The sequence below is a fragment of the Acanthochromis polyacanthus genome, chromosome 11, assembly GCF_021347895.1.
Source record: "Acanthochromis polyacanthus isolate Apoly-LR-REF ecotype Palm Island chromosome 11, KAUST_Apoly_ChrSc, whole genome shotgun sequence".
Classification (NCBI taxonomy): Eukaryota; Metazoa; Chordata; class Actinopteri; family Pomacentridae; genus Acanthochromis; species Acanthochromis polyacanthus.
In genome coordinates, this window is record NC_067123.1 from 15,148,882 (window position 1) to 15,173,572 (window position 24,691).

Sequence of the window (24,691 nt, forward strand, 5' to 3'; positions counted from 1 at the left end):
ATTATTTAATTTTCAATAAATTTTTATTTATTGTTACTTTTGTGAGTTTCAAGTGATTTCAGTGAGAATTGTGGGTTTTTCCTTTTTTAACTGAGGGGTACCAACAATTTTGTCCACGTGTGTAGATACCAATGACTGGATAAATGGCAAATATTGGCCATAATTACTGGCAAGGTCAATAATCAGTCTGGCCATATTTAAAACGGCAATTTTGATCTGAATAATAACAATTCTTCAGCTGTAACATTTCCTAAAAGAATAACAACTATAGTGTGGCTATGACTCTGATGTAGCCGCCTATGTATGTCAGTAATCATCTTTCTGTGGTTTTGGACAATGGATGAGCCATGGCATCTGATTGTTACACGTGATACTCTATCAACACTGAAGGCTGCTGTACTCCAGACTGGCAGAGACAAGCTTGAGCTATTATTTACTTAGTGACACTGTGGCACAAGTTCATCCTGATTGCATGGACAATGGAATAATCTGTCACAAAAGAACATGGTAATACTGCAGAAATAAACATACAAAGGCTTCCTTTTACAGTACAGTATCGCAATTTGTATGAAACAAGTACAGTACAGTATTGTAAAGGTACTGTACTGATGACAATATAGCACAGTACTGTAAAAGGAAATGTTACCAGTCAGTCAGTTTTTTTTCTTAGGCTACATTCAGACTGCAGGGCTTAATGCTCAATTCCGATTTTTTTGCGAGTTCGTTCACATTTCCAATTAAATGTGACTTGTATGTGATCTCCTGTGTGAACCTCACACGACCCAAAAGTGTCCCGCATGCGCAGAAGAGGACACAACGACGACACGCAGAGAGCGTGTTCAGTGTTTACGGAAGTAAACATGGACGCTAACAGTAGAGCATGTCTGGCCATTTTAAAGTTGTTGTCCAGCCGGAGCCAGCATATTTACAACTTAATCGTTTTTAAGGAGAAGGTGAAGAAGGAAGAGAGCTAGGATTTTGGCCCTGGCTTTTTGTGGGGCAGTGGCAGCATCTTCTGTCCAGAGAACTGTGTGGGTGCGGAGTTGCAGCCAGGAGTGGTGGGATAGTGATGCGAGAGGCTTCACAGATGCGGACTTCATTCAGAATTTTCGAATGACAAGGGCAACCTTTACGTACATATGTGAGCGCCTCTTTTTAACACTCTCACGGCAAGACAAGTCTTCGGCAGCCCGAAGACGTGTTTTGCTTGAACGCAGAATAGTGACGTTTGTCGTGTACCAATGACGTATAGGTCAGATAAATGTGACCTGGCCATTCAGGCTGAAGTCGCATGGCAAAAGATCTGATACCTATCGGAATTAGGACCACATATCCAAGTGGCCTGGGTAGCATTTGAAAAAATTGGATCTGTGTCGTTCAGACCGTCATGAAAAGATCAGATACAGGTTGCATAGGGACAAAAAAAAAAAAAAAATCAGATTTGGGTCACTTTAGCCTGCAATGTGAACGTAGCCTTAATCTATCTCTCTATCTGTCTTGTGTATTAGTATTAAAAAGAAAAGGCTTGTATTTTTTTCCCTTTACACATTTTTTTTCTAATCAAACCTTTTTCTCTCTATCATCCACAACCCAAAACTTGTCACAGCCCCTGCCTGGCCCCCACTGCCTGCCGTCTGCTCCTATGCCTGTTTGTACATCTTCAGCTCTTGCTGCACTCCGTGCTGCTGGCAATCAGCGCAGATGGAGAGCAGCTGCTGGACATGCACACCTGCAGATCATCTCATCCCCATCACCACTTCAATTAAGATGTCCTCTGCACATCTTTCTTTGTCAGATCCCTTTGCCCGCTCAGCTGCACTCTGACGACGGTGCAAGCCCTATCCTTTGAACCCCCAGTGGATTCCTCCAGATAGAGTACTTGAAACCTGCAGTCCTCTGGACAGAGGACGTGGACCCCCGGACTCAACCCTGTCAACCCTGCCCCCACTCCCCAAAGAGGACCTGACGTCATCCCTGGCTGCCGATTGCTATGAGCATCGGCATGTGCCTCCTCCGACTATCGGTCCCCGGGAGCTTGCCTTCCCCTCTCCTTCTCCTGTAGTGAGTTTTGCCTTGGTTGATTGGATTATAATTTGTAAATAAAAACCTGTCTGAATACAATCTGCCTGCTCTGTGTGCTCTCATTTTGGCTTCAGACTCCCCTTGTACCGTGAATAAAATGCCTGGAGGTGGCCCTTTTAGCCTGCACCAGAGATGAAGACCCCATTTTACATAACTTTTTAGCAGCATCTCCCGATATCAGGAACCATATTTGGAAGTGTAAAGTTGCCCACGACAATCATCTCCTTCAAGAACTGCATTTAATAAGTAAATCTGCCTTGTCTTACCTATGTCAGCAAAATGCCACACGACTTCATCTTTGTAGGGGACTGGACGCAGCATGACACATGAAGGCAAAAGGTGGGTGTGTGGGATGTGCTCACCTGTGTAGATTTATCTTTCAAACAAGATGAGCAGTGCACATGGAGGTCACAAGGCCACTGTCCAAAGAGGTAGGGTCCAGTGATAGCGCCCAAAGAGGAAGCCCGCCAAATGGCCCCCAAACTCTGCACCTGCTGTGACTTTGTCCTTTCAACTGCACAGATAAAAGACAAGTGAGACAGCATTAGGTCAGTGTAGCAGGAACAACAAATTATCACCTAAAGGTTCACTACTTTTAAGTCACTACCTGCCCAGCAATAAATAACACACAAAATTAGCTAGTGAGTACAGTCAGTAAGCTAAAGCGTTTCTCAACTGGCTTTAACACATCGTCTGTGGTGGCAGTTTTTTGTTCTTAATCTGGATAAAAATATCTTGGTAACATAACAATCTCTGGCAGACCTCAAGGACTGGGACGAGGTTTGCGCTTTGCCTGACAATACATCTTTCTGAACAGAATGTAAGTGTATCTGCGATTGGCAGGACACAACTCCCCAGGTGAGTGTGCTGACATTCATGTAAACCATGTAGGGGAATAATATGGACAGATGCACATGTTTCTCTGTCATTATGCTTACACTGTTTTCATACACTGTTTTCAACTAAAGGCTGGTGGTTGTAAAATGTATACAAATATTGAATCACAACTTGTGAATCAAAACTACTGCTTTGAATCCAAAAATAACACAAAAAAGTGGTCTGCTGGACTTAAGACATTGGCTGTTGGCTGTCAGGTGGTGGTCATGAAAGGCTCTGCTCAAGTCACACAGATTGGCCGCTAAAACTTGTATTGCACAGTCTGAGAATGCATGGTTGCAAACACACACAATGCACAGAGATGATGAGAGAAAGAGGTCAGCTGTGAAAAGTATCTGTCCACTTTCTGATATCTTTGGATATTTCCCACATTTCAATGCAGAAACCCAGATAATCAAACTAATATTTATATTTATTGAATACTAGACAGAGATAACCTGCACAATACAGTTTTGAAATGATGATTTATTGAGGACTACATATATATACACATACATGTATACCGTACATACAGCCCCATTCTCACTGTGACAGAAATACATCAGCAAGAATTTTTCCATGAATATTTAACAATCTGTTTTTGAACCTATAATGTTCTTTGAATCAACAGGATCTAAAACTGATCCTTCAGGGACACCTTTACAAACTTTAGTAGTAAATGACCTAGTCTCACAGGAAACAGCTTCACATCTTAGTCAGAAATTGTCATTAATCTAGACCGAATATGCAACTTTACCCAGAAAGGCATTTCAGTGACACTTCATGGTTACCAATCTCATAGTCTCTTGGTGAGTCAAGTGCAGTTGTCTTGACTGATTAATTTTTTAACATTAATTGAGGTATGACGTACCCCTTGCCCCAATTGCTGTGGATCTAATTATCTGTAAGATATGTCTCTAGCCAGGCCAGCAGCAGAGAGCACTACATTTTCTAGGAAGAGCAGCTTCATAAGTGGGAATGTGACCATTGTACCAGATGCAGACTACCAAGAATTTACACATTACATTCATTTGTTTCCTGTAGTTTACTCTAATGTAAAATTTAATTTCACAAAGTTAAAAATGCAGAACACACAGCAGCAGCTGTTAGATTTAACTTTTTAAATGGACTGATGTATTGTACTGTATTTGTAGATATGCATGTGTCCCACAGTTAACATTGATATCATGAAAGATTGTAAATACATGAAGAAAAATATTCAGTTTAGTAAGCATGTGATTAAATCATAAATATGCTGTTTTTAAAAGTCTTCTGTGTATTGTAATATAATTTTAAATGGCATGATATCTGGCATTTCACAAATATTGTCCATCCTTACATACAAAAAGTCTGCCCTGTGTTTTCTACTGCTCATTACATGAAGAACAGGTCAATAACACACTGTGCAAATACTGCAGAAAGATGAATTTAAGGCTACTAAAACTTCATAAAGCCCAGCCCAAGAATGCAACATCTGAACTTGTCATTATAACCTCACTTCAACACACATGATATATGGCTTTAAATTGTGCATACAGTGCACTACAATGCATTTGATAACCATATAACTGATAGCTCATACTACATAATATGATCCAGGTTGTAATAAACCAGAATGACTTTTTACTTCAAACAGGTTTCCTATGCTAGCTTTAATGCTACCGGAAAGGGCCAAACACTGTACAGACAAGCTGTAGATTGTGAGCTATCTTGGCTGTATAGTATGTCAACTTTTCTACAGCGTACACAGAAATATAGTGACTCTTGTCAGTCAAATTGTTTCCAAGATTTCATGAACAATTGTTGCCCTGAAACAGGCCTTTAACTTTCTGTCATTTGATGTCTGCTTGCATGACCCCAGAGAGCAATTAGAGTTGAAGTAAGCAGCACACCACTGAAGAAAAACACATGTTCCAGCTGTGGGATATGTCCTGTGTGAGATATTGTATCAGGAATTGAAATGGCTTTTAGCAAACTATAGTATTAACGTTAAATCTAACAACAAAGTACACTTTCCCCACTTGAGAGTAGTGACTGAAAACGTATTTGATTACATCTAAGGATACACCTTTTCAGTCAGCATTTAAACACTAGACTTTTTCAGTTTATTGCCTTTGTCTAGAGGTTTTGGCATAGTTACTGCATGTCTTAGCTTGGCATGCCTTATGTTGTTATTTTCAGAATAAGCTGGGCAACACAAAAATACCGCCAGTTTGCATCTGAGCCCTGTCATATGCTTTAGGAGAGGTTTATCATATTAAAGCTTTATGCAGTTTGAAATATTGCTTTTTATTACACAAAGAGTACATGTATATGAATGGATGAAAGCAAGTGCCATTGTTCCAAGGATGTACGAAGCAGGCTGATACAATATTCTGTAGATTAGTACTGCGTAAACAGCAAGTCACTACACTACAGTTCACATCATGCCTTCAGTAATGCTTCCACATTAACAATACTGTCATGACTCTTTTCTACAAATTGTACACAGACTCCGTATAAACTTCTTCTATACCCTGGTGGTGTGGCGATCTTAAGGTTAAGGCAAGATTTGCACATTTAGAAATAGTAGAGGTCAGCAGCAAAATCCTTGGTGTTAAGCAAAGGAACCTCACTCACCTGTGCAACAAACAAGTAGCCTTTCAGCCAATCCCCATCCCTTACACTTTGCATTTCAGATTCTATCTTTTCTCTCTCCTGGTTCAGCCATCCCCTCTAAAGAGCAAGAAATACGGAACTTATTAATTCTCCTGCCATTTGCCTTTCTGAACTCTGGCAGCAAGAGGTAGATAATACGTTTTTGGGTTTTTTTTGTTAATAATTGTGACAGTGTTGTCAATGACAATGGCTGTGCAAGTATTCTTGATCCCAGTTGCCATATTTACATAAGCTTACTCAATTATACTTAGATATCCATGTTGCATTTATACAGGTAAGTAGTATGTCTTGTAATAAATAATCATTGCAGCATTCACACATCTACAACATCACACAATGACTAATAGAACTCTTAATTTTCCATAATGTAATGATTAAAATGTGTCTTTGTCACAAAAACAATCATGCATTGTGGTTCTTCCATTAATTTATTATAGATCTTCTGAAAATATGACAAAATCTACAGTCATGCTAATATTTAGGTAAACATCCCTTAGCCATTTTCACTTCATTTGGGTGCATTGAGTAGCTGTTCACAAGCTTCTGGCAAGTTTGTAGTTGTATCTTTGACCACTCCTCTTAAAAGAGTTATTGACATTCTGACACAGACTTGTTTCTCCAGCCCAGTCAGGGTTCTCAACAAGGCTCAAGTCAGGACATTAGTGAGACCATTCTCAAATCGTTATTCTAGTCTGATTCAGCCATGTCTTCACTACTTTTGTTGTGTGTTTGGGGTCATTATTTTGCTGTTACACCCAACTGCATCCACGACCCAATCTTTTGACAAATGATTTTAGGTTTTCCTTAAAGTTCGTGTCCGGAGTTTGAATCGCAGCATCTCCCAAAACACTGTTGGTCCCACCCTCCCTCTGATTTCGCCCCTTTATTTGTGCACGCGCTCAGTACCTGAGAGGAGTACCCGGAGTGCTGCAGCATCTTGCCTGTTTTGCTGTTTTCCACTCTTCTACATTTAGTACATTTAGTAAATAATAAAGGAATTACGTTAGAATTCTGTATTGAGTCTAACTTGTCCCAATACCAAAATAACATGAATCTGCTAGGACGAACGAGTAAAGTTTCAATATGTGATTACACTCGTGTATCCCTCTCGATGACGTTGTTTATCAAACTTAGTGCATTTACGCGTGTATATGTGTTACATTATTTATTTCTATCTAGAGTTCAGAATTGCATGGCTCCTCTGACGAAGAGTATGTCCCAGATGTCCCAATATCTTCCTCCAGAGGCTGGGCATCTAAACGAAGCCGTCAGGCGGGCTATGGAGGCCGTGGTCGGGGAGCGACGCGAGCACCCCGAGCCAAAAAACGTCCTGCAGTCTCTTGGCCTGACAAGCCGTGGGATTGGTAACTTTTCTGGAAGTTGCTGATCCCTGATGCTCTCTCCTCCACAAGCGCGGTTGCGTAGTGCGTAGCTCACCCACCTCTGCATGGGCTTGCTTGCTGTGCGCGTAACCGTTGATTGACAGCATGACAAAGCGGAGGCTCGAACTTGATTGGTCGGCAGCGACCGGCGCTTTTTGGAATAACATGGGGGTCTATGAGAGGAAGGCGGAGCTCATGAATAAATTTTCATATCGCGTCATACTAACATATTATAGTATCGAACTAGACTAACACATTTAAGCGTTGTTAAACAATGATACATAAATTGAAAACAAACGGAAACTCCGGACACAAGCTTTAAGAATGTGGAGATAGTCTTCCTTATTAATTTTTCCATTTACTTTGTGTGCACAATCAATTCCACAGGCACCAAAACAGCCCCTGATCATTATACTACCACCACCACGCTTGATGTTTTTTTTTTGTGTGTGTGTTCTTGGAATTCAGAGCATCGCCTTTCCTCCTCAAACATATGACATACAGTCATTGTGGTCAAATAGCCTATTTTTGTTTCATCTGATCACAGCTCTTTCCTTCACACGGCCTTTTGTTTGTGTGATCAGCAGCAACTTTCAGTAGAGATTTAAGGTGCCATTTCTGGAGAAATCGCTTCCCTCTCGCATGGCAGCCTCTCAGGATATGGCAATACAAAACATGCTTGATCAAGCAGCTACTAATTCATTATGAACCTGATTTTTGAATAGTGGTTGACCCTTAATTATCTTGACCAATTGTCTCTCAGCAGCAAGTGATAGCTTGTGTTTTTCTTCTGGTCATGGCAATGATACAACTAGGCCATGCACTTCGTACTTACAAACTACTGTTTTTTGGGAGATTTCCAATATAATATCTTCAGAAATACAAGCCCATGACAAATGTCACAACAAAGACTACGTTTACTATACTATAGGATTTCAAGTGAATCAACAGAGCCTACAGACTGATCTATACTTGGCTGAAATCCTTTGCAGGACAGCAAGGTCATCCAGTCTGAGTATGAGGCATGTGGCCATCTCAAACCGCAGCAGAAACTCTCCTTCCGGAGGGTCATATATTATTCAGAAGACTCTATTTAAGAACCATTTCAGAAGTTTTGCACATCATTTCTATGTACTAAATTTGTCACTGTATAATGCAACATTATAATGTTTTGTTTTGTTTTCTCACCTCTGTGCAGTGAATGGCAATGAAAGGTTTATGGACGGGTAGGTTTGATTAGATTAAAGCATAGATATTGACACGACACTAAAATAATGAAAGAAAGTAACTCAACAGAGGCACATAGTAAACTTCAAAATATTACTAAAAGGCTATTGCTTAGCACAAAATTTCAGTTAATATCCATGGGTTGCTTGGGGGAGCAAAAGCTGGTAAAAATACAATAATCATGTAGGAGTCAATGAGCTCGTTATATTATAAATAGGAAGCCATCTCTGTCTGGACAGGTTTCTCCCGGAAGGAAAAACAGTTCTGACCGCCGAAGAACCCCCCGAAGAAGTTGGGAATAATGAATTGTTTGTTTTAGATAAAAACTCCTTCAGATTGCACCGTCTACACAAGATGTAGTCTACCTGTGTGCTCCTACCTCCACTCTTATAGGTCACCCTATGTTCCTGCCTCTTCTGGAAGAAAGTATTCACTACAGCCATTTCCATCCTTTTTGCAAAGTCAACCACCATCTGTCCTGTGTTCCTCTCCTGGATACCAAATCTGCCCATGACCTCCTCATTATCTCTGTTTCCTGCACCAACATGTCCACTGAAGTCTGCACTAGGGCTGGGCGATTTGGTCTAAAAAAAAAAATCTCCGATTTTTTTTAAGAAAAATTCGAGTTTCGATTCGATTTTCAATTTTTCTTTCAACGCACTTAAAAATTACTGCAGACATCAGATATACTGTCAAAAGTAACTTTATTGCTGTAATTGTCCTCAGAATAAAAAAACACATGTAAACAATTTAATGAACAAGTTAATGACGCAAGTTAATGAGGCTCTGTAATTCAACAATTTCCCCAGGAACTGAGAGCATCTTTTAATCCGTGGGCAATTATTTCACCGGTGTGGTAATCGGGGAAATATGCTGTCTGGAGGCAGATGCTGTGCATGGTCCAGCTGTCGTTGCGCTGTGAGCTGCATTGTCCGGCCACCTCCTCCAGCTCGTTGCGGATCTTTTGCCGAGTGGTATTGTACAGGTGAGGCAGCGCCACATCGGCGAAATACTTGCGACTGGGTACAACGTACCTTGCATCTAACACTTTCAACAGTTGCAGTCAATTCCAGCCATTTTCAAAAAAATCACTAATATTCTATTTGTAAATAAAAAATATGACAAGAAATATAGGGAATATTGGACGCGCATCGCGAGGTGCATTTCCTTGAAAACGACCGATTCGTGGATCATATACCGACTTCAGGACATGTTTTGGACAATATAGTTTACTGGCTTGTGTCGTCTGGATGTAAAAGGTTGGATTATGGCCGTTTTTTGTGGAATATTTTCATCTGTGTGTAATAATGAACCCGGAAATGTGAGTCGCGCTGTGTACGTTGAAGCCGTGTATAGAGAACTGATGGATTGATATTCGTTGTTTGTCGGACAAATGTGTTTATATTACCCGCTGTGGTAATCACATCTGAAAGTGGTTTATACCGGCGGATTCATGAGAATCTAAGCTTTCCATCGACGTATAGTGTTTGTATAATCGCGTTTGGAGCCTTCGGACATTCTTGAAATTCTTATGCAAATTAGTAAGTGTACCGCCGGCGGTACACTGAAGTTTTAATAAAAAATTGCAGCGAAGCTTTGTCTGTTGTTCGTCTGAAGCATCAAAACCGAACCAGTTCCAAATGATTGAGTTAGCTGTGCCTTTCTTTGAATGAGTTCTCTGTTACATGTTGCAGCTGCCACGGGGAAGGGGGCTGTGTCACACTGTGCTACGGAAGCCCACGAGGAATGGGCGGACGGAAAGCGAAAGATGCCGGAAAACTGCGGGGGAAAAACTCGAATTTGCAAAATAAAAATCTTTTTTAGCAACAAATTCGATAAATCGATTAAATCGATTTTTTGCCCAGCCCTAGTCTGCACCAATGACAACTCTCTCACTTCTAGGGATGCTCTGCATCACTTCATCAAGGTCAACCAGAATTTCTCCTTCTCCTCCAGCTCACATCCTACCTGTGGATCATACCCACTAACAACATTGAACATCACACCTTCGATTTCTAGCTTCAGGCTCATCACTCGATCTGACACTCTTTTTACCTCCAGGACATTCCTAACAAACTCCTCCTTCAAGATAACTCCTACTCCATTTCTCTTCCTATCTACACCATGATGGAACAACTTGAACCCTGCTCCTAAACTTCTAGCTTTTCTACCTTTCCACCTGGCCTCCTGGACACACGGTATGTCCACCTTCCTCCTCTGCATCATGTCAACCAGCTCTCTACCTTTTCCTGTCATAGTTCCAACATTCAAAGTCCCTACTCTCAGTCCTAGACTCTTGGTGTTCCTCTTCTCTCTCTTCCTACGAACAGACCTTCCTCCCCTCCTTCTTTGACCAACAGTAGTCCATTTTCCACCGGCACCCTGTAGGTCGACAGCACCGATGGCGGTTGTTGTTAACCCGTGCCTTGACCGATCCGGTATGGAAGTCATACATTTGAGTCGCATGTTTGATTTGGCCAAAGTTTTACGTTGGATGCCCTTCCTGCCACAACCCTCTGTATTTATCCGGGCTTGGGACCGGCACAATAAGACACTGGCTTGTGTCCCCTTGCGGCTACATTAAAGTTTGTCGTCGCGTCAACTCTTTAAATCCTGGTGAAGCACCCCAGGGGCTTCAAGCATAAGAATAAAAATAAAAATAAATTATCAACTCAAATATAGTGGCTGCAACATTCCAATAGCAAGACAGATTCCAATTATACTCTATATATTGTGAATGTAATTTATAGTGAGGATGCAAGGTTCTGTGCTTGACTGTTCAGGAGACTGAAATCATTGTTAGTTTCTGCGGTAGATCATTCTTTGAAAAAAACACAAGCTATCACCTGCTACTGAGAGGAAATTGATCAGGAAGTATCACCAAAAATCTGCATGCAATGAATTAGAAGCTACTAGAACACAGGTGTCAGTGTCCATAGCCAGGCATGTTTTACATTGAAACAGGCTGAGATAATGCTGTGCAGGTACAAAGCGCTTCCTTCAGAAGTGGGACTTTAAATCTTGACTCAAGTTTGTGGCTGATCACATGGACATGTCTTCTGGAGGACAGTTCTGGGATCAGATAAAACAAAAATTTAGCCACTCGGCCACAATGACAAGAAATATGTTTGTAGTAGAGTAAATGGGGCCTTTAATCCTAACAACACCAAAACTACAGTCAAACATGGTGGTGGTAGTATTATGGAGCGTGTTCGATGCCAGTCATATTGGTGCTTTACACAAAGTAAATACAAAAATGAAGGAGGAGGATTCTCTCCATATTCTTCAGGAAAACCTAAAATCACCAGCCAGAACAGGGCTTCAGACTGCGACTAAATGGTCGCATTTTGCAACCAAAATTTGAGGGAGTGCAAGTAAATTTTTCATCTACTCACGCAGGTGCGACCAGTAAATTTGCCGATTTTTAGGGTCCAAGGCACCACGGTGCCTAGGACCCTATTGAAACCCTAGGGTTTATTATACTTTCTATGTCTGCCGGGGAAATTGCATTTTTGCCAACCTTATCATACCCCAAAATGCGTCAAAGTTGGCATGCCCATCAGGAAAAATTTGATATTTTATGGGTGTTGCGCATGTCTGTGGAAAAATGGCTCCATAGCGCCCCCCTGCAAAATACAAAAATGTGCTCATTAGGCTAACTTCCACGACATTTCATCTACAGCTACAATATTTGGTAAGCATGTGGAGCACATCAGGACACATGAAAAACTCAATCATGACTATGCTGTAAACCCAACGGGAAGTCAGCCATCTTGAGTTTGCTGTACATGTTTGGAGATTAATAACTCATCGGGGATAAGTCTGAGAGACCTCAAATTTCTCCAGTATGTGCAGCAGTCCTTGCTGATGAAGTTATCAAAACGCTCCGCAAAAGTCAAAGGGCGTGGCCATGGCGGCCCCCAAAAATATTGATGGTTTGCCATGAAACAGGAAATAGTGTCTAATTCTGCTAAATATGCTCCAATCTGCTTGAATTTCTACATGCAAGATCAGAGTGCCGCCTTGACGACATCCGTGTAGTTATGTACATTCACAGTCATAGCGCCACCTTGTGGTATCAATAATTACAAATTTTTTTACACTTTGATGTATGATTCGTAGCAGGTTGCTCAGATTCACGTCAAATATGGTGACACAAGCCCAAACACGTTCATGATGATACCCAGAGAAAATGGTGACTCATCGTCAAAGGGCGTGTACGTGGCGGCACGGCGAATTTTGATTTTTCACCATAAAAATTGAATTCTTTATATCTCAGCTGCAAATGATCCAATCTGGACCAAACTTCATATGATGGACACCAGTCAGGGTCTGGGTCTGAACAAATCTACACTCATAAATTTGAAAATCTTCATAGCGCCACCTACTGGTAGCAGGGACTTCTTCTCATTACATTTGCATGTACCATTTCCTCAAACTTTGTCATATCATTCTGGAAATTGCATAGCTCGGTGTTCAAGCCTTCACAATGCCACAGTGTGAAGATTTTCATGATTCATAAAACGCCATTGCCGTGGCAACACATCGTTGCCATAACAAACAAAGTACTTTTTGACAGGTTAAAAATGTTGCAAGCTCACCAAAATTAACACACATATCTGGATTGGCTAAGCATTTGAGGTTTTAGGGGAATTTCACCTAATTGTGGCAAAATGGCTCCATAGCGCCACCTGGAATATTTCAAACATTTACTATGGCCAGTATGTGTCACATAAGTTATGAAATTTGGTACACTTATGTAACTCGTCAAGACACACAAAAATGTAATTTACACCCATGTCCAAAACCCAACAGGAAGTCAGCCATTTTGAATTATTTGTCAGATGTATTTATGATTTTGGGTCATTTTTGACTATTTTCAAAAGCTATATACTCAAACAGGGTAACACAGAGAGCTGAAATTTGGCCAGGATGTACAGCAGGCATGGGTGATTAAAAGTTATCAAAACGCTCCGCAAAAGTCAGAGGACGTGGAAATGGCGACCCCAGGAAAATTACAATTCACCATGAAACAGGAAATGCTGTGTAATTCTCCTGCATGTGCTCCAATCTGCATCAAATTTTACATGTAAGATCAGATGTATGATCAGAGTCCTGCCCCGATCAGATCCACATGCTGAAATACAGACATGGTCATAGTGCCACCTGGTGGATGGAAGGAAATGCTCTATAACTAGCCTGTATATGCTTCGAGCTGCCTGAAATTTAATATGTGTGATCAGAGTCCAATTCTGATGACATCCATAGGCCAACATACACTCTCGGTCGCAGCACCACCTGGTGGACACGCGTGAATTCACCGACCAGCGTGGATGGCGGACCCATCCATCGCTGCTTGCAGCTTTAATTATTATTATTATTCCGCTTTTTCTATAGACAGGGAAATTGCATTTTTGGCGGCCTTATCATACCCCAAAACGCATCAACGTTGGCATGCATCTTAGGACTGGCGAAAAATTTGAGATTTTAGTGTAGTTGCGCATGTGTGTCTCAAAATGGCTCCATAGTGCCCCCTGCAAAATTGAAAAAGTGGTCATTAGACCAACTGCCATGACACAGCAAACCGCCTACTAATCAAATTAGAAATCCAATTTAGAATCATTGATATTTAAGTGATACTACACATGGATGTACACACTTCTTTGTATACTGTACAGACATAAATATGTACACATACACTAAAAACATCAATAAAAAGTCAAATAGAGACAACAGAAATACAAGACACCAGATTTTATTACTGGTCTGTCAGATACTCAGTGAGGGCTGAAACATCTGTGCAGATGTTATTTGAGGAATCACCACAATTCACTTAGACATTTTTCTGTTGTTGAATTAAATCCCTGTAATGGTAACCTACAACAGACAAAAACTGTGATATACCATATTTAGCATCTCTGACATTAAATCAGCCACATAACAAGCCCACTGGTAACAGAACAAACCTTTGAGTCAACATCACAACCAATCAGCTTTTAAAACAAATGAAAGCTAAGCATTTACTATTATACCCTAAGGCTGTATAGTTCCTCAAAGCCAACTCGGACACATGGATCTGATGAGGTTATCAGAAAAAAGTGTGTGCACTCACATCCAAATCATTTTATACATTTTAGATTAATTCAGGGTAGAAATTTTTAGCACATTTTATATGTACCTTCCACCATTTTATGGGACCTAAAGTATACTAGGCAAACAAACACTCAAAAATCAAATCAACACTTGAAATAATTAGTTGGAAATCCTTTGCGATTAATAACAGTCTGAAGTCTCAAACCCATACACATCACTAGATGCTGGGTTTGGTCCCTGGTGATGCTCTGCCAGGCCTCTACTGCTCTCTTCACTTTCTCCCTGTTCTTGGGGCACTTTCCCTTCAGTTTTGTCTTCAGCAAGTGAAATGCATGCTCAATTGGATTCAGGTCAGGTGATTGACTTGGCCATTGCAGAACACTCCACTTCTTTACCTTAAAAAACTCTGGTTGCTTTCGCTGTATGCTTCAGGTCCCATCTGTGACCATCTGCACAATGAAGCACCATCCAATGAGTTCTGAAGTCTTTGGCTGAATATGAGCAAATAACATTGCCTGAAACACGTCAGAATTCATCCTGCTGCTTTTGTCAGCAGTCGCATGATCAAAAAATATAATAAAAGAGAACCAGTTCCATTGGCAGCCATACATGCCCACACCATAATACTACCACAGATATGCTTCACTGATGAGCTGGTATGCTTTGAATGCTGAGCAGTTCCTTCCCTTCGCTACAGTCTTCTCATCCCATCATTCTGGAACAAGTTGATCTTTGTCTCATCTGTCTATAGGATCTTGCTACAGAACTTCGCAGGCTGTTTTCGATTTTTTAAAATTTTATTTGGCAAGCTCTAATCTGACATTCCCATTTTTGAAGGTCACCAATGGTTTACACTTTGTGGTGAACCCTCTGTATTCACTCTGGGGAAGTCTTCTCTTAATTGCTGACTTTGACACAGACATGCCTACCTCCTGGAGAGCGTTCTTGGTCTGGCGAGCTGTTGTAAAGGGTTTTTCTCCTGACCAGAAACTGAGGTTACCTGGTAAAATAAGGAATTAAAAAATAAAAATAAATCTTCTTCTATCCACCACACCAGGTCTTCTAGGTCTTTTGCTGTTTCTGAGCTCACCAGTGCATTCTTTCTTTTTAACCACATCTAATGTTTTTGCTATCATGCTGGTGGGTTTGTCTGGATTTTTTAGTATAATAATGGCTTGCTTCACTGATAGTGACAGCTCTTTGGACTTCATTGAGAGTTGACCTCACCAGATTCCAAATACAAACACCACGCTTGAAACCAACTCTAGACCTTTTATCTGCTCCTTTTAAATGAAATAAGGGAAAAACACACAACTATCCATGGAACAGCTGAGCAGCCAATTGTCCAATTACTTTTGGTCCTTTAAAAAGGTGGAGGGCAAATATAAAATGTTTTGTAGTTTCTATACCATTCAGCTAATACTCTCAAATGAAAGCTGAAAGTCTGCATTTAAAGAACATCTTGTTTATTTAATTACAAATTCATTGTGGTGACAGACAGAGCCCAAATGTTGAAAATTGTGTCAATGTCCAAATATTTATGGACCTGACTGTATGGATCCTACTGCTGTCCTGTTAATGTCTTGTCTGGAAAAAACTTCGATTACATTTATGACTGGTGAGTTTCATTAATCATTAAGCTGTTAGTGTCTGTTCATAAAGTAAAGTTTTATTATTATGGACATGTTATTTTGGAGCACAATACATTTGAAATTGTAGAGGAAGGCATATGAAAAAGGTGTCTTGTGACTGTGGCACATCGACTGTGTATCAAGCGTTTCTGTGATGTTTTTGGGTGAATACTGATAATGAAATGTGGAAAGATTCTTCCTTCAATCACTTCACACAGCTCAAAGTACCGCTCCTTGTGAGGTGCCTTACCGTTACTGTGACGGTTCAATTCAGACCTCTGCCATGTTGAAAGTTATATATAAACATTACTGCATCTCAACTACCAGCATACCTGGCGCAACTTTTATGAAAACATGATTAGGGTGTGCACCCAAACATCAAGTCAAAATTTTAAATTGCTGTCAAATTATTGGGATGGAGGGCACAGAGAGTGTTTACTACACATCTTGCATACCAAAATCCCATCACAACTTTTTTTTATAATGCATTTTGTTCTACAATTTCAAATCTACTCGGCAACAAAATAAAATATACACAATAATAATTTATCACCACTTTAAAGATTTTTTTTCCCCACACACAAGATGTTCAGGGCCTTCTAACAGCTTCTAAGAACATCAGACAGCAGTAGCAGCTATATGCGCACCTCCAAAGAAAGAGTTTCGCACATTTCTACACAGAGTAATAGCAGTGGTAACTTCATTAAACTCTTATTGTTATTCAATATTGTAATGTCAATCTCATTGCAAATTATCACTGAGAGCGCATTGGGAACAGATCGGTCCTGGCCAGGATGTGATGGCAGGTCACACTGTGTATGCCTACATGTCATCACATCAGAAAGGTGAGTTGTCACATGGAGGACTGGAGTTTAGTTTCCAGCTGTTTAAGTCTGTTTCTTCATATTTTATTGCATACCTGGAGCATCAGATAGTGGTACAGTACTCGAGTGTCAGTATAGAGAGAGAGCTGTGTGCATTTATGGACAGCTCTAACAGCAGGTCACACTGTACTTTGTTCACCTCAGACAACTGAGCTGGTACTAAGAGTCACAGCTTATCAGCTGCAGTTAAATATTTTGTTACATCACAGCCTCCTCCAGTTGAGTCCTGAATGTTCAGTTTCACTGTTTAAGGAATCAGAAATAAACTGGGCTATTATTTATTTGGACACTTTGTTTAGGTGTTATTAATTTAGGTTGAGTCTGTTATTACATTATGCATTATACATCACTTGGTGTATTTTCTAGTCTTGCGTGAATGAAAAATGTTGATGCCCACTCCAGCCAACTTACTGGTTAAGAGGAAGCCTGGAGAAGCCAACAAACTAGACTGTCTTGCCCCTACAGTAAAACATGGGGGTGAATCAATGACAATCTGGGGTTGTTTCAGTATGGGAGGAAGATTGCAAATGCAATTGTGTGAAGGGCGAATGAACCAGGTCCTGTACAGGGTACTCTTGAAAACCGTCTTCTTCCATCAGCTGGAAAACTCTTTCCTGCCTCCAATGACTGTATTTTCCAACAATAAAATGCCCCTTGCCACATGGCAAGGTCAGTTAGGGTGCTTTAACACCCACGCCTTTTGGTCCGCTTAAAGCGGACTGGAGTCTGCAACACCTGCAAGTACGGTTCGTTTGGGCTGGTGTGAAAGCAGACCAGATTTTTTTGGTTCGGACTAAAGAACCGGACTGAGACCACCTCCCGAAGGTGGTCTCGGTCTGGTTCTATGTGAACTCCAGTTCGGTTCGCTCCTGGTGAGAACACAAACCTGTCTCCATTCGGACCGGCTTGATGGCGCAGCAGACTTTTTGGTCTACGGGAGCTTCCGTAGCAACCTACACAGGGAATTTTGGGATAACGATAACGTCTTGCAATGCATCTTCTCCGTGCCAAAAATGACTGTGTAATGTTCTCGTACCGAATGTTGGAACAACAGCAGTATTTGTGCTTGCTGCATAAAGCAATGATACGAATATATGGCAACAAGAACGAACAGGAGAGCATAGTTCATTGTTTACGAATAAACCTCGATCCATGGAATAAACACAGCCTGTTGTTTTCTTCCGGGATTTTTCCCTCTTCACATGCTGCGCCAATCAGCGTCCACCTACATCATCTAAAACACCTTATTTTGTGAACAGCGCCGCCAAACGACTGGGGGGAGAAATATAACATTCATCGTAGTTGGTTCAACTGCGAAAACACTGGTGTGAATGCGAACTGAACCAGTTGAAAATAGCAACATTGTAACAACTTTTGGATCCAAACGAACCACTCTAACGGACTAACAGGTGTGAAAGCACCCTAAGCCCGAATGGAGAACCAGAACATTGGAACCATGCCTTGGCCTGCTCAATCACCAGATCTAAATCCTAGGGAAAACCCGTGGAAAATCATCAAACGCTAAATGGAGAACCACAAGCCCTAAAGCAAAGCAAATTTGTTTGTGCAACAGGAATGGGCTGCTGTGACAGCAGAACAATGTCAGAAACAGGTAGAGAGCATGCCAAGACACATGGCTGCAGTCATCAAAAACAATGGTTATGCAATCAAGTACTAACTCTGGTGTGTATCATGTAACTAAAACATACAGAAAAGAAAACATGAGATGCTTAAAAACACAGTTTTTTACAGTTTTTTTGCCATAGCTATTGATGTAAGAACTTAAGTGATTTTTGGTTATGACCAAGAAAATCATGGAAAATAGCTAGATATCAGGTCTTAAATGAATTAAATGTTATTAAATTAAATTAATTCAGTTAAACGCTCTTGTGAGTTATTTTTGTAATCATCATTAAATGTGTCCAAACAAATGTACCTTTAGTTGTAGCAGGCATTAAAATGAACAAGAAATTGAAGGAAACAAGGGTGGTCTAATATTTTTTCCATGACTCTCTGTCTGTATGTATGTACGCACGCACGTGTCTGGTTCTTATATCCCCGTGGGGACTTACCATTGACTCCCATTCATACTAGGGATGGGAATTTCGACTAATTTCCGAACCGACTAAATTTTATTTGCCACTAGTCGGTTCGGAAAACTTGCAATTTATCCTTTAAGCGCCAATGTCGCAATATTGCGACAAGCAACATTCCTGAACATAACAAGCCATAGCTTCAAATATACTGCCTCGTGTGCCTCATGTACTGTACACCAGGAGATGGCGGACATCTGGAACTTCAATCTGAGCATCAGTTGTGGGTGTGTTTTCATTCAAAGTTTTGGAGTTTACAGAGTTTGAAAACCGAGGAGACGAGACTCGTCGTCGGAGCGTATCAGAGCGCAAGACGGCACATTTTAGAGTGAGGAGAGGTCTGGTCAACGCTGACAAAGTACTTTGTCATATAATGGCTTACTCAGATTCTGAAGAGGAATATTCACCCTCTGATGAAGATGTTCAGTGAGACAGAAAGTACCGCTGCGTCTGTGCATAACGGCAGCGGGTCGGTGCGCCATGGCAGTCCACAAGCAGCACATACTGGAGCCGATGCTTTGCTTCACCGGGTCCGGGGTGGCAGGAGGGGACGTGGTGGGTGTCTACGGTGGATGTGGTTTCTCATCGCTCCGGTAGAGTGGTTATAAGCGAGTTTCTGCTTACATAGCCAACAGGCGACCTTGTTGTCATCTGCTGCATCAAAATACTGCCAAACTGTGCTGATTTTCTTACGTGTCGCCATCTTCCCACTTCACTTTTCCAAACTTTCTTCCCCAAACTGTGTGGCCCTGCCCCCTGCTACGTGTGCGTGTGAGGGGAGGGGAGGAGGAGCAATTCTCTCCCTGGCTGCTCAGCCTGTTTACAAAGAAGGTGATGCAGAGGCGCGAAGAACAAGGTGCATGATGCTTAATGCAGCGTTTAACCGACTAGTAAAATACTAAACGTTTAATAAATGAGTAGGCGGTTAAACGATTAAACGACTAGTCGCACACATCCCTAATTCATACCTAACCTGTAACCCTTACCCTAACCTTCACCAAAATAATGCCTGACCCTAAAGAAACGTTTTTGCACTTTTACATTTTTAGTAATAGTGGGGACCTCATTTTAGGTCCCCACCGTGAGACGAGTCCCCACCTATATAGCAATAGTCAGGTTGAAGTTCCCACCAGGTCCCCACTGGTATAGATAAACAAGTACACACACACACACACACACACACACACACACACACACACACACACACACACACACACACACACACACACACACACACACACACACACACACACACACACACACACACACACACACTTTTTCATTTATTATTATTCTAAAAGTCCGCTACTCACTGGCTCTGAATACACATACAGACAAACCATGGGTCACAGGGGGGCTGGATGTTGATCAGTACTTGGGATGGGCATCGTCACGTCTCACCCAAACTCACAGTGGAGGGAGGCTTCGGCAGACTAGTTGAATGCAATGTGTGGAAGAAATAGAGATAAACTAAAACAAGACAAGCTAACAAATAGAGCTGGATCTGAATATCCAAATATTCAGTCAAGATATTTTCTTGGCACACTTTGGGAATCTTACCAATCGTACCAACTGAGCATTGTTTAAACACCACAGCCTACCTGAGTGTTGTTGCTAACCATATCGATCCCTTTATGACCGCAGTGTACCATCTTCTGATGGCTACTTCCTGAAGGATAATGCACCATGTCACAAAGCTCAAATTATCTCAAGTTGAATTCTTGAGCATGAGATTGAGTTCACTGTACTCCAATGGTCTCCACAGTCACCAGATTTCCATCCAATAATGCACATCATGGATGTGCAGCTGACAAATCTGAAGCAACTGTGTGACGCTAGCATGTCAATATGCTGTGAAAAAGTATCTGACCACTTCCTGATATCTTTTTGCATATTTCCCACACCTAAATGCAGAAATCCAGATCATCAAATCAATAATTAGATTTATTAAATATTAGACAGAAATGAGCAACAAAATACAAAATGCCGTTTTGAATTCATGATTTATTGAATATTTATTGAAAACCTCCCTAATCCCTGTGAAAAAGTAATTGCCTAATCATTGGTTGGCCTCTTGGCAGCAACAACTGCAGTTAAATGTTTGCAATACCTGGTAGTCTTTTGCATGTCCATGGAGGAATTTTGGCCCACTTTCTTTAAAAGAGTGGTCCAAATACTTTTCACAGCACTGTATATACACAACGCTGTGAAAAAATGGGGGAAAAAAATTGGAATAGTGGTGAACCTTCCCAGTAGTGGGCAGCTGACTAAAGTTTCTCCAAGAGTTTACATCTCATCCAGGTCACAAAAGAGAAAGAGCGATTCCAAAATAAGGAAGACACTGGGAAAAAACGTTATCCATGAAAGAGTTGCGAGCTGCATGCCACTCATGACCTAAAAGAATGTAAAGGCTCATCCTGCATTTGCAAAAAGATATCTCGATGAGCCTCCAGACTTTTGTGATAACATCCTGTGGACTGATGAGTCAAAGGTGGAATTTTCAGGAAGACATGGGTCCATTACATTTGGTGTAAAGCTGCATTCCACAAGAAGAACATTATACCAACAAGTATGCACACAACCAAGTCCAAGACTTGGACGACTTGTCATCACTGATGGAGCCTTGAATTCTGATCTCTATCAGAACATCCTCCTGGAGAATATCCACCATCAGTTCATGACCTAAAGTTCAAAAATATTCAGTTATGCAGTATGAAAATGATCCCAAGAAAGAACAAAATTAAGGTTTTGGAGTGGCCAAGTAAAAGACCAAATTTGAATCCAATTCAGATGCTGTGGCAAGACCATAAAAGGGCAGTTCCTGCTGGAAAACCATCTAATGCAGTTGAATTAAAACTATTCTGCAGAGAAGAATGTGTTCGTCCCTCCATGGTGAGGAGAAAGACTGATCACAAGTTATCAAAAACATTTACCTACAGTTGTTGCACCAAAGGACCAACTAGTTATTAGGTTTAGGGAGGCAATTACTTTTTCATAGTGTAGTGGTGATATAGATTTTCAATAATTTTTCAATAAAGCATCATTTAGAAACTGCATTTTGTGTTTTGTGGGTTATCTCTGTCTAATTATACATGAACACACACACACACACACACACACACACACACACACACACACACACACACACACACACACTTAAGGAGATATTGTAACATGAATCACAACTTTAACGGTATTTTGGATTTCTAGCTGCTGCTGGTATCAAACAGGCATGCTCTCTTAAATCTGGAGACCATGATCTGTAAGCTAGGGCATTTATATAGAACAATGCTTCTTTTCTAATGGCGTGTTGTGACACATTATCACAAGAAAGCAGTCTACAATTTGCATATTGTACTTGGTCATATTGGAATTTAAGCTATATTTTGATTGACCGTTCAGCCCTTGCCTGCTCTCTATGTGTCCCTTTATTGTTTCTTTGGCCAGGATAAAAAATGTCATTCTCAGTCCCATCTAGGCTGGATGCATGCCCCACCTAGGCCAACCCCATCAAAAAGCCCTGGACACGGCATGCTACCAGCAATGATATCTAAGAGATTGCCTGTAGTGTCGTGATACAGCAGAAGAATGACAGTAAGGCTAACAGCTCTTCACACAAACATGTAGCAACCATTACACAAGCTTGCATTAGCTGAATTACAAAAACATCATCAATAATAAAGAGCATCATATTGTTGGTGTACACACATTCTAGCTACTTCATGTTTGTCAGGTAGCACTATTTGTGTGTGCATGTAGTCTCAGAGCCTGGCCTGCTTGCCCAGAGGGCTAAGTTTATGTCTCAGTGACTACTAGGCCCCAGTGTTGTCATAGGAGCCATAGACCTACCAACTGACTAATTATTTTTTTTCCATTTCAATGATGGTAAGCAGTCTACCTGTAACTAATTAATAGTAGTGTCCGATCTACACATCAGCTATAGAAAATCTAGCTAATCATCCGTGTCATGATGACCAGTGAGCCCTGTTTATCTCTGACACAGTAGCTGCATCATCACTACACAGGCATCCATAACCCTGACATATTTACCTCATCACAGCGAGGAAAATGCCAGACAATAACTCCATCAGTTATTGATCATAACACATTATTCAGTTTAAATCGCCATTGTAATACGGTCGAATAATGAGCTTTAATAGACCTAGTAAGAGCGTGCTAAAAAATATTTTTGGTAATATGATTAAAATAAGAACGTGATTGTAGTAAATATAGCGATTCTCGATGTATCCCCTCAATGTTTTAGACCAAGCATCAGATCCCTACTGTATTATGACCTAAATAGAGAGCTAGCGAGGTAGCCTAGCATATCGCCCCTATATTGGTAGCTCTGTCGTAGCTACTGAGAGAATGCTTTGGTAAATTGAACGTAGCAATGCAAAATTTGGCAATTTTAAGTTGTCTGGGTTATTGAGAAAGGGATACAAGCTTTCACGACTGTCAGTTTTCGTCTGAATAAAGACAGTTCATTTTACAATTCGGCTTATATCTAGTTAACACAACTATTAACATTTGAATAAAAATGCAATGTTTTGAGTTGCTTCGCCTGTTATTCCCATTAGCTTGACTTACCAAAACACAACGTGGCGCTTGTTGGCGAATGGTGGGAAAGAATTACTAAAGTTGAGCTTTTATTTACGTTTAATGATGGACAGTGGACTATACATACGCCGAACATAAGATTAACATGTAATTGTTTGGAAACAGGATGGATTCTCGTTTCGAAACGCACGTATTTTGCTAATTTATCGTCCAAGCAATCAAATTGCCGGGTTTGTTAAGCTAGTCTGGCATCGCGCCACAGGAGACACAACAACTCCTAGCATAGCATCAAGCTATCGGAACGATGATGCCTAAATTTAAGACAAACTTAACATAAGGTTGAGGTTACCTTTGGAAACAGACGGATGGAAAGAGCGATCTGTTGAGCTCCTGCTGTGCGACGGTGAAAGCCTCTTCCTGGGAACGAGCCTGCCCTCCGAGCCACTTCCACCCGGGTTGGCGGGACTGGAGCAACGGGACGTCGTCGGTCCTGTGTCGCTCTCGGCTACTGAAGAGGAGGAGGAGGAAACGGAGCGGGTTGGGCTGTGCTGACTTCCACGCAGAAGCTGGTACGACACCGTGGAGCGGACAGGCTGCAACCGGACCGTGGAGGTGGTGTTGCTACAGGAAGAGCAGGAGGCTGTCGGGAAGGCACAGTGGTTCACCCGCTGCTGGGATGAGCTGACTGCTGCTGTTGATGTTGACATGACCACCCACTTTCAGTTCATCAAGTTGTTTTCTTAGTTATTATTAGTTGTTTCTTAGTCAATACATGTTTTTCAAAGTGTTAAGTCTTGCTGAACAGCTGAAAATGTTGTTTAATATTTTTGCTGTAAGCACACGACTTGAAAGCGGTCAATTACAAAAAAGTCTGTCGTCTAAGTTGCTGAACTTCCAGAGTACCAACACAGACAGTGCACTTACAGTGCGAACTAACTTAGCCGAAACGTCTTTATAACCTCTGTCAAACTGCTCTTTGTTTCTATCGCGACTCCTGTCTTGTCACAATCTCCAACACAGTCCAGTTATGAGTAGAAAGTACTGACAGCAGAGGTTGGACCATGGGTGGGGCCAAAGCAGTGTAACTTCTCTCTGATTGGCGTTTGACTACCACCTGAATATGTCCGTGGGTTGTTTACTGGATATATGCAAGACTATGGAAGATGTAACCAATAGAAATGAGCAACAGGCTTACCAGAAATGAT

General features: G+C 41.2%; 1 protein-coding gene across 5 annotated transcripts in view; it reads right to left on the reverse strand.

The window, feature by feature from the left end:
- Positions 1 to 24,241, reverse strand: part of glcci1a (glucocorticoid induced 1a) — a 49,609-nt gene extending 25,368 nt beyond the window's left edge. For 3 of the 5 annotated variants that reach the window (XM_022207726.2, XM_051955133.1, XM_022207724.2), the window contains exons 1-2: positions 23,836 to 24,208; positions 2,445 to 2,596 (exon numbers count right to left, since the gene is read on the reverse strand). In XM_022207726.2, coding sequence (XP_022063418.2) covers positions 2,445 to 2,596; positions 23,836 to 24,193 — 510 coding nt within the window. In that variant the 5' untranslated portion in view covers positions 24,194 to 24,208. Of the gene's footprint in view, positions 1 to 2,444; positions 2,597 to 23,835 lie in introns of all 5 variants that reach the window. The other 2 variants (XM_022207725.2, XM_022207723.2) reach the window with 2 other exon arrangements.
- Positions 24,242 to 24,691: the final 450 nt, after the last annotated feature.